The sequence below is a fragment of the Gavialis gangeticus genome, unplaced genomic scaffold (assembly GCF_001723915.1).
Source record: "Gavialis gangeticus isolate Ggan-Ray unplaced genomic scaffold, GavGan_comp1, whole genome shotgun sequence".
Taxonomy (NCBI): Eukaryota; Metazoa; Chordata; order Crocodylia; family Gavialidae; genus Gavialis; species Gavialis gangeticus.
Window position 1 is genome coordinate 47,777,509 of NW_017728998.1, and position 11,136 is coordinate 47,788,644.

The 11,136-nt window shown below is 44.0% G+C and overlaps 1 protein-coding gene across 2 annotated transcripts in view; it reads left to right on the top strand.

Annotated features, from left to right (window-relative positions):
* The window catches only part of RANBP10 (RAN binding protein 10), a 240,360-nt gene that overhangs the window by 197,211 nt on the left and 32,013 nt on the right, over nucleotides 1–11,136 (top strand). For both annotated transcript variants that reach the window (XM_019505877.1, XM_019505876.1), the window contains exons 6-7: nucleotides 4,877–5,061; nucleotides 9,887–9,999. In XM_019505877.1, the coding sequence (XP_019361422.1) occupies nucleotides 4,877–5,061; nucleotides 9,887–9,999 (298 nt within the window). The remainder of the gene's footprint in view (nucleotides 1–4,876; nucleotides 5,062–9,886; nucleotides 10,000–11,136) is intronic.

Here is an 11,136-nt window from a genome sequence, read left to right on the forward strand (position 1 = left end):
TTTTTTTTTTTTTTTTTTTTTTTTTTTTTTTTTTAAGTGGTATCTATCAGACATGCGCCCTAGTCTGGGTTGTGGTCCTTGGAGTCTACTGCAGATTCAGTTATACAGCCTTTCTTCAGGAATTGTAGCAATGTTGAAATACAACAGAATACTGAGAAGCCATACAACTTACGAGTGCTTTTGACATTACATGCTTATATATTAATATAACAAATATGATACCATCCAGAGTAGTTGAAACACCCTGTGCATTCACATTGAGGTATAGCAAAACGAACATAACAGAATAAAAAGACGCTAAATGTTAACCACATTCTGCAAGTCTCTCACAGGACTGCTAAAATTGTGTTCTTAAAGCTTAGATACAAAAAGGGACTGGAAACAGAAATCCTGAGTGACCTTTATAAAAATTCATAGTTCCCTGTCCCCAAGTTGCCTATCACATTCCCTGAAAACAAAAGTTTTTTTCTGCTGCTTTTGACCATGCACATCATTGTCTAATGCTCTTTTTGAGAAATATTTGTGTGCAGAGGGCTGCCTATTATGTGAGACGCTGGTCGCATGCACCATTTCCTGAACTGACTTTGAGACAGTTTTTGGGCTGACTTCACTCCCAGGGGGTACCTCTGACTTCAGTAGGTTTACATAAGAAACCAACATATTGCTGGTCTAGAAATTATTTCCTGGAAGAGAGTGTGGTAACTATGTTTTCCTTTACTGTTCCCTGTCTTACCTCTCTTAGTGCTGCTCAGGAGTTAAGTGATGAATGCAAGGATTTCCAGTCTCAAGACATTTTTTAATGAATACTATTGCACTGAAGATCCCTGACAGTTAAATATGATGATATATGGTGCTTGTTATCCTTGACAAGTTTAGCCAAAGACCATTTCTGTTTAAGTTTGTTTGCTTTTCAGTTGCATAAGCTTTCGCTCCATAGGAAAGTTACACTAGTTTAACTAATGGCATGAATTCAAATGTAGTGCAAAAATCCACTTAGTTGGCCAGGTGCAGGTTTACACTAACCAAAGCAAAAAGATGTTTTAAATCAAAAATGAGTATCCACAAAGGAGGTTGTGAAAGTATAATTTAATATAAATTAACATGAAGGTTAAACCAGTACAGCTTTCTTACATACTATATAGGTCCATACCGAATCAGTCTCTTTCTTCCTGAAGACCCATATAAATATCTCTTCAGGAACAGAAAAATCCCCTTAAAATGCTCAAAACCATTTTTTAATGTTAGCTATGTTGTTCTAATGTCCTCTAACAGGCATGATTTTTGTCAGATTTTAAAAAGTTAACAGTGCCAGCATCCATTTGTGGTGTTCCTAGTTGGGAAAGGTCATGTGGCCAGAAGATAGAGTGCTGAATTTGGACTTGAATCTGGCCTCTGTTTCTAGCCAAGCTCGTGGCCTGCTGAAGTACCTTACCCATAATGCCATTTGCCCAAACCTTTTGCCACTTTATATTCCTGGTAGCTTTGCAGATAGCATGTGTTTTCATAGGTCTGAAACCAAAGTACTCTCAGGAAGGTGGTGCCAAGACCAGGCTATGAACGGGAATATCAAGGCATGAGAAGTGGGACTGTAGTAGTAATGAGAAGAGTTTGTTAGAAATCCCAGAGGGGCTGGGATTGTCAGGAGCAGAAGGTCAACAGTGGGAAAAGGAGAGAAGGTACAGAATGTATGAGCGAAGGTCAGAGGTAGGGCTGGCACACAACATGGTAGGGGAGTAGGAAGTAGGGTGCAAAGCAGCAGGCACAGCTGGTTCAGCAGGCAGGAAGGATCCCTTTGAGGGAGGCTGAAATGGTGCTTCCCTACAGTCTTGTAGTATAGGAGGCAACAGGTGAAGAGGCTTTTGATCAGTGAAAAGGAAGGCTGTATTTGCATGAAAGAGGCCAAATTTTAACTCTGAGCTGGTTGCGCACAAATCAGGAACAGGCAGATGGAAAAAATTTGGGGGGTTGAGTTGTGACTTTGAAAGGTCTTGGGCTAGTGATACAAAAATCATTCAGAGGCCCAGTGTAAAGGTTGTAGAGATTTGCCCTCTCATGATATTATTTTTTTGTATTATCCCTTATATTTGAATGGAAGGCGAATCTTTAAATGTCACAACCTTGCCTAGTGACTTCAGTTTGCACTGATAGTAACCTGCAATGATGAAGCACTGAGTGGTGTGTGCTGCATCTTGATTGCCTGCCACCATGCCCCAAGAGTTCCTCCAGTTTGTGGCTGCAATACAAAGGGGTACAATGAAACAGTCAGCAGTGCAGTTAGCTTTATTTCCTCTGTTACTCTCCCAGCCTATATTGTGGGTTGCTTTCCCACTCCCTGCCTTGGCATTTCAGATTTTCCAGTTGTACAGTACCAACTGCTCACTTCTTAGGCTGCTGATCAGGTGCCAAATGCAGATCTTTCAAAGCAGAGAAGGATGCTGCAGTTCACTAGGTTTTAAGCACCAGGTTTGTTGGAAGATTCCTGTGGGAAAGAAAAAGCCATACCATGGTCTCACCTGCGCAGCATACAGATCACTGTTGAAACCTTGGATTAGAAGGCAGTGGTTTCTTTCATCACTATGAGAACATTTGAATGAGGTTTCTTCCCAGTGAAGAATGACACTTGTACCATCAAACATCTCAAATGCATCCTGACATTACCATAGGGTAGTCTACCAGTCATGTCCTCAGATGTAATGTCATCTCCATGTATTCTGTGTGGCTCCTTGGAAGAGATATGCTATTTAACATTTGTTGGCGAGGGAATCAGATGATGAAGGCAGAATTGTGGCTCAGCCTTTACTTTGTGACCCAGAAAATTCAGGAGCCTCCAGGTGGCATGCAAATCTAATAACCACATCTTCAATATTCCCTCTGGTTTTATTCCTTTAACTGATAAGGCTGTTGTATTGCAAGGCAGTATCACAGCTGTCAGCATAAGATCCCATAATTATGGCCAGTTTGGAAAGGACCACTTTGCACTTGTACTCTACTGCTGTATATCAAATAAGAAAGTTCCTCTCTGGATTTTTCTGCAGTTAGTTTCTTGCTTATCCTGGGACATATGACTGCCCTAATAACTGTGCTGTTTCTATTGTTCTATGGATTTCATACTTGGAAAGAAAGCTCAACTGTTCCCTTTATAATTTGAGCCCATCTTATTCCTTGTTTTACTAGCATGTGAAAAGAGCTTTTTTGGTTTAATGTAAATGGTTTTCTTGCCTTTTGTATTGCCTTGTAGGTATTCACTGGGTCAGTGGTTCCAAAAATGTGTGGTCCTCAGATTAGCTGGTAGCCCCTGCTAGTCACATGGAGTTGTCTTCGTTCCTTGTTTCTGGTGATAGTATAACATTAACAACAGCTACAATTATATTTATTATTTTCCTGCATAGATGCCCTAGTGATATATAATGTGACACTGTTTTCTCCTAACCATCTTTCCCCCAGTTGTACTCTTAGACTGTGGTCCACACGATGGAATGTTGAAGAATCACTTGCACTGTGTGATGCCCTTTCTTATTCCTCTAAATTTAATGGAAATTGGCATCCTTACTGCAATGTTCTAAGGTTTTGATGAGGGGGAGGATTGTGGTGGGGTTACTTGTGTGGCATCAGTTTGCTTCTCCTATAAATAACATTTTGTGTTTAGTGAACCCCTCCTCAGATTTTGGTCATATATATTCAACCCTGCAGAAATTGAATACTTTTTTGGGTATTTTTTGCTGGGGAGGAGATTATCTTGCTGGCTTAACAGCTTGAAAATGAAATTTAGACCTGGACTTGCTGGCTTGATTGAATTGATGTCTTTTTGACATCATCAGAGATCTGAATGAACCATAGTGCCCTAACCCATCTATGCTGGACAGTTCTATGGCTTGTGCTCTTGAAAGGATTCACACATCTGGTCAGAGTTGTAAGAGATTTTGATAGTGGCTGCTTGTCAGGAAGCAAAGAAAGTAAAGGTGAAAAGATGGTTTAGAGCAGGGCTGTCCAAATTCTACATGCCCGTGGTCACATGCCCATAGGCCACACCAGGAGCACCACAGGGACACACCTGCACCCCTCCACTGCTGCACCCTGTGCCTTTGTGTGCACCCCCCCACCCCTCTGTACCATGCAGGTGCATGAGTACAATCCTCTTTCCCCCCTTCCCCACTGCTGCACCACATGAGTACAACCCCCTCATCCCCATCCCCTTCCAGGCATGGCCCCATCACTGTCAGCTCCCCATGCTGTCCTGCACCCTGAGATAAAGTTAGGAAGCAGCGGAGGAGGGATGTGGGGAGCCTGGAGATTCTGGCTGCTATTGCAGCAAAAGCAATGAGGGGAAGCGGCAGCCAGGTGAGACCCTGGGGGGGGGGGCACATATTAACCCCTCACTGGCTGCATGTGGCTCACAGGCTGCCCGTTGGACAGCCCTGGTGTAAAATAAAAAGTTGGAGAGCCCACCAAGTTTTTGGTAAAACAAATGTGCCTTCTGATCCTTATATCCAGGATCCTGAGCTGTGTGAGTATCTCAAAATATCCAGCAAGGACAGATTGGCTTGTCACAGATACTCATTGTGAAAGAGATCACAGTCTATTGGGCAGAACGCCCACTGCTTTGGGTTCATGCAATACCTTTCCCAGTTGCATTGTCATGGTGATAGGTAAGGCTTGAGCTCCTTAAGATCTAGAGGTTTCCCTTATACTACAGAAGCTATAGTTGTCTCTTGCTCCCTTTATAACAAGTCACAGTCAAAAAAAAAACAAAAAAAAAACTAGCTACCTACTGCTTTGGATGCTGTTACAAGGTACAGAGAAAAATACAGGTGCTCCTCTAAGAGCCCATGAGGAAGCACTGAGAAGCTTTAACATGGTTGTTTTCTTTTGTTTGCAGTCAAATCTATATCCCACTGTGGGGCTCCAAACTCCAGGCGAGATAGTTGACGCCAATTTTGGGCAGCAGCCATTTGTGTTTGACATTGAAGACTACATGAGGGAATGGCGAGCAAAGATTCAGAGCACCATCAAGAGATTTCCTATAGGAGACAGACTAGGCGAGTGGCAAGCAATGCTCCAGAAGTAAGTATAACTATTTCACTCTTCCTCCTCTTCTTGTGTAAGCTTTAAAATATCACCTAGCCAAGAGTTGCTACAAAACAATCAAAAGGCAGTATCATTCCCTCGCCTGTCCCTGTTCAGTTTGTGTCCTTTTGCAGTCCATGAAATCCTGTTGATACCTAGAGGCAAGCTATTTACATTATCGTCAAGTGTTCCCCTAGGAAGGATTCAGAACTTGGTGTGTCATTACTGCCTACCCTTGCTTAGCCCATTTCCCAGGCTAGTATGTGGAGTTCATTTCAGCAATGATGCCATTAAGGCATTTTAGTGAACAGGGTATTCATTTCAGGAGAAATGTGAATCTGATGTGCTTCTCCATCCTCCTTGATAGTGATCACAATATGTTAGCAACTGAGCCAGCCAGTTGTTGTGAAAGTTTGATAATAGTTGAGGAATGGACAATGAATTCAGTTCTACTTCTGCCACTGAGCACAGCAGGGAAAGGGAGAGAAACCGCAAGTTTCTCCCATGGTAACAGACTTGGTGCAGTTGCATGTTGTCAGTGCAAAAATCTACAAGCTTGAAAATTTACAGGAAGAGAAACGTATTGATTATAATAATCAGATAAACTCCTGTAGTAAATTGGACACTGTTGTAGGTGGTGTGATATGTGCTGTGACACAAGCGATCTCAAAGGGCAGTGGTGGATGATGGGGATATAATGTAAATGTGTCGCATCTGACTTGGAGCCTTGTCACAGTGTAAGCTGCCTTTTGTATAGTTTTCCTCACAGGAAGCAGAGTAATCTGTAACAGTACTTCTTCAAGCTCTTTTCAGTCCAAAATGTTTGCTCACAAAGGCCACGTCCAAACGAACCCAGACGTTTGGTTTCACAGGGACAACTAACAGTGAGACACCTTGCGTTGCTGCTACTTGTACCTGGGGAATGCCCATGTCATGCACCCTCTGGCATGTGGCAAGTTGCCTTGGATGGTGTAGGGGAGGCTGGGGCCAGTAACTGTGCTGGCACCAGCAGCCTGTCCTAGGGGCCAGGGAAACTCCAGCCAAATCGCTCCTGCAGGTTGGAGCCTGGCCGGCAGCTGGAGCATGGTTCCAGCTTTGGGCAGCGCACACTGCCTTCATGTGTACTGCCCTACTTTTTTTTTCTGCGCAGGTTTTTTGTTTGTTTGTTTTTGGTTTTTTGACCCCTGGATCTTCAGGGGTCAAAAAGCCCCCTGTACTGCAAGGTAGTAGTGTGGAAACACCTGAATATGCAGTGTGGGGCACTGCAGATGGGTCTGTGGTATAACATACCACACGGCCACACTTGTTTGGATACAGCCGTAGTACCCAAGCTCAAAATGACATAACGTAAGTGTCTCATCAGGTGGAGAAGGCTAAACCAGAAAACCAGTTGAGGGCACTGGGGAGTCAGCACTGATAGACATATTCAGTGATTTCTGAGGCTGCTGCTCATCTTGAGAGAAATCTGATGAAAAGGGAAATAGATGTTATGGCTTCTCCAGTGCCTGACTTAAAATTTGGGAGTTTACAGTGCTATACACAGTATATAAGGGCTCCCTTGTCTGATGGTCTTAAGTTCCTCAGTTTTCAGGTATTTCTCCTAGAGTTCGAAAGGCCCAGTCTTGCAGAACTTGTCTCTGAGGAGCATTTGCTGTTGTGTTGCTAATACATCTTGTCTGTAAGATGATTTGCAGCCACAGTTGAGGAAGGGTAAGTATGGCAGTAGTTTGATGGGAATTCCCTATCTATCTGCAAGTGATGCTCTCCCACACTAAACAGGTATTGATAGTAAGAGTGTATGGTAAACTAGTATAGCTAACCACAAAAGCTGTGAATCAATAAGTAGTCTGCCCTTTATGTTGATACAGTCCATAGTGTCCATGCGTACTGGTCTTCGTTTTGCATTGGAGAAACTGAAAAGGAGTAGTATGGAACCTGTAGTCTAGTTAGTGTTGGTGACCGGAGTATGAAATTCCAATACCGCTAATGCAGGAGTACCTGAACTTTGCCTAACTGAGATTCCTGCCAGTGTCTTGTTAGGAATTGAGAGCTGCACCTAATTCACAGAAGATTAAAAGGGAACTGCCCTGTCCTCCAAGAAAAAAGTACAGGTCTACCAGAGAAGTGCCAGATGAAGTCGGTTGCGCCCAACTTCAGTCTCTGCACAGACTCTAATCACTTTGTGATTACGGCAGGCAGCCTAAGTGGGGTGTATAGTCTGCTTCTGCTGTTTGTTTGTTAGTAGGTATTTGTGTCTGGAATGCCATTAGGAGTTTCTCAACAGGTTTCACAATTGGAAAATGCTTTTAATTTGGCCTTGGAAAGATGTTTAATAGACTGGCTCAGAGACAACTCCCAGGATAACCTGAGTTTGTGAAAGTCATTAGCTTGCTGAGCCTTAACAATGTGCATAAATCAGTGTGTCAGAAAAGCTAGTGTAGGGTTATTTGATGCATTTTATTATAGACCTTAGAGGAGAAATGTTTCCCGGAGACTTGAGGAGAGCTGGCCCACACTGGAAATATGACACCATACAAGACAATGTGAAGCATTTTGTCATAGGTTAAATACCTAACGTACAAGTCAAAGTAATGAACTGTCACAAAGAACAGGGCACTGTACTGCTCAACAGCAACTTGTTGGCTGTTGATGTGGTGTCAGGGACAAAAACAGAGTTAACAGGAAGACTCTTGCTTTTTATTTACCTTCATAGTATAATTTAAAGATCTGCAGGAAGGAACTGGATAGTTCTAGCTGCTGAATTGAACATAAATGAAAGCCAGCTCATTTCTTGGGTTCCTTCTGACTACTAAGTTGAATTGTTGTATTCTTAGTGTTTCAGCCGTTGGTGAACTCAAGCACTTAGTAAGAGAGATTTGCTCATTATGTCCCAGGTTCCCGTGTTTGACAGGAAGAGTTATGAACTTTCCTTATCCTGTCGATATTTTAGGCTTAAGCTTTCTAAGCCTGAACCTTCTCCCGGCAGGCATTGGGCAAGTGCAGTGTCTGGAATGGATTCATTGGATCACAGTTTTCTTAACTGCTCTACACATCTGATCAGGAATCTGAAAGGACAATGCCTGTATAGCTGTTGGGCTGTTGTATGACAGATTATTTCTGTGGCAGATGACAGAACAAGGAGCAACAGTCTCAAGTTGCAGCAAGGGAAGTTTAAGTTAGATATTAGGAAGAATTTTCTCACTAGGAGGAAAGTAAAACACTGGAACAGGTTACCCAGAGAGGTGGTGTGATCTCCATCCTTGGAGGTTTTTAAGACTCAGCTAGACAAAGCCCTGGCTGGGGTGATCTAGTTGGAAATGGTCCTGCTTTGAGCAGGGGGTTGGACCCAGATGACCTCCTGAGGTCTCTTCCAACCCTAATTTTCTATGATTTTATGATTTCTGATTTTAACCTTGAGATACCTGCAGATTACAGTTTTGTTGCAAACTGTTTTAGAAAAATCTTGGCATAAAATGATTCCTATTTCGCCAGGTTGCACCAAGACTGCCTGCAGGAGAACAGATTGCTGCTTGTGGAGTTTGAGTGCTGGTATTGGTTTCCAGCATGGCTATCTTTTTTATGCACTTTGCTGTAGTGAAGCAAATAGGAACAAAAGATTGATAGCAGATGAGCTATTAAAAATAAACAATGTTTTGGTTGCAGCTTGCTCCTATGTATGCCTTTAGCAGTAAAATAAGGATAGAAAATAGACTCCAGATATTTTTGAGGGATGGGAAGCTTTTTGGAACCTAGAATAGCCCATTTGTTTGCTCCCTATATCCCAAGCAACTCGTTGTTAAAGTAGAGTGAGTATGTTTTGTATTTGCAATAGAGAGCTCACTGCAAGTGTTCAGATACTTAAGGCAATGAATGGTAGTAGTCCCATTGCAATTGACCAAACAGTTTTTAAAAATAACAAACTTGTTAATCAGATTTGAACTGCAGATGTGTTGCTGATTCCTAAAAATATTTCCCTCCTCTGGAGAAGATTATTAGTTTCAAACTCCATTTGGACTCCATCTTCTCTTCGGTCCAGCTGAATCAGCTGGTAAGCTAAGTCAGTCTGAGTGCCAGTTCTTTAGGGTTTTGATGAAGTGTGAGTAGGACTAACATTTAAATGAAAAGGTACAAAATGGAATCAATAAGCAAAGGTCCCCATAGTCACTGGAGAAATATATTTCTACTACATACATTTTCTGGCACTACCATGTCAATACTTGTTTACCTCTAACACTTCAGGATGAAAACACAGTTAAGAAGTCATTAAGGCATGTGTTAAATAACTGTTCGAATTCTAACTAGATAGTAAAGCACCTCCTGCTGGTGTCTGGGAATAAGTGTAATTGTTAAGAAAGCCATACAGTTATCCTTTAAAAGAAAAATGTAATAATCAAAACACAGGATTCTGGAGTTCTTCCAGCTATCCTTGATTGTTTGGGAAAGTCATTATGTCTCTTTGCACTTCAGTTTTCCTGTTTATAAAATGAGGAACCTGCTTGCTTCATTAACAGTAGCTTAGAGCATTGGTAATAGAATACCAAGTGATCTAATATGGGAGATTTCACCCTGCCCAGCTCAGGTTGATTATAACTAAGAATGGAGACCTAGTTATTGGGAGTCTTTATTTGGCATTTCTGTCTAGTTCTTAGTAGACAGGTGTCTAGATATAAGTTAGAAATAAGATACTAGTTATGTTCTAACAGGGCTGAGTTTTGTCATTAAAACTGCATTTTCTAATGTGTAGACGGTTTTTCCCTTTCATGTTAGAACTCCTCTGTTTTATTGATGTATATTGTGCTAGTTGCATTTTGTTTTTTCCTAGCATGGTATCTTCCTACCTGGTTCATCATGGGTACTGTGCAACAGCAACTGCCTTTGCCAGAGTGACAGACACCACAATCCAGGAAGATCAGGCCTCCATAAAAAATAGGCAAAGTAAGCACTTTTCCTTCACAACCATCTCTGCACCCCACCCCTTGTCTCTCTCATTCACCGTAAGGGCCCTTACTCCCTGCAAACTCTGTGAAATGACCTAGACTCCTAAGTGCCTAGATCAGGGGTGGGCAAAATACAGCCCATGGGCCGTATCTGGTCCATGGTGGGTCTTTCTCCGGCTTACGGCGGGTCCCTTGGTCCCTTGGCCCAGCCACAGTCCAGCCGTGGCACATCCTGCCATCCTCTAGGCATGCAGCGCGGGTGGGGCAGCTCTGCAGCTGGACTGTCTTCCTAGGCAGCCCAGGTGGCAGGTGGCTCCTTCCAGCGGCTGCTGGCCCCAGCCCCACAGTACTGGCGGGGACCCACGCTACAGAGCCCCAACTCGGTGTGCCCCACTCCTGTTCCAGGCTCACCTGCCCAAGCTCAGTAGCAGCAGCATGGGGAAAAAAGCTGCTGCTCAGTGTAGCAGGAAAGCAGTCCCTTCCCCTTCTGCTGCCAGCAGTTCCCTGCTGCAGCTGCCCAAAGCCTGGACCAGGCTGCCCCGCATCTCCACTGTCATCATCTCCACCTCCAAGTGGCACAGCAGGTAACTGTGGGGAAGGGGAGGAGGCGGTTTTTCCCCTGCATGGAACAATAGCCGCTTTTCCACACTGCCACTGCTGAGCCTGGGCGGGTGAGCCCGGAGTGGGTGCATGGGGTCAAGGCAGGTACCAGCTGATACCATAGAGCTGGAGCCAGCGGTGGCAGCAGCCGGAAGGAGCCACTGCCACTCAGGCTGCCTAGAAAGGCAGTTGTTGTGCAGAGATGCCCCAGCCCCATTGCATGCCCAGGGGGCAGCAGGACACACCACAATCAGGCAGTGTGGAGCAAGCCAGTCAAGGCTGTGCCGGGGTTCCAGCTGATCCACTCTGGTGGAGGTTAGTCTGGAGTGGGCGCAGGGAATGTTGGGGCTGCCCAGTCCTGGCAGTGATGGGGAGGCACTGCAGGGTGGGCAGGCTCTGAGTTGTGGGTGGGGGTGGCTGCTGATTCTTATATGGGGAGTATGCACGGGGTTCCCATGCACACCCCACCATAGCCACACCCTCCTCCACAAAATCACACACCCCACAAACACTGCACCCACCCACACCCTCACCC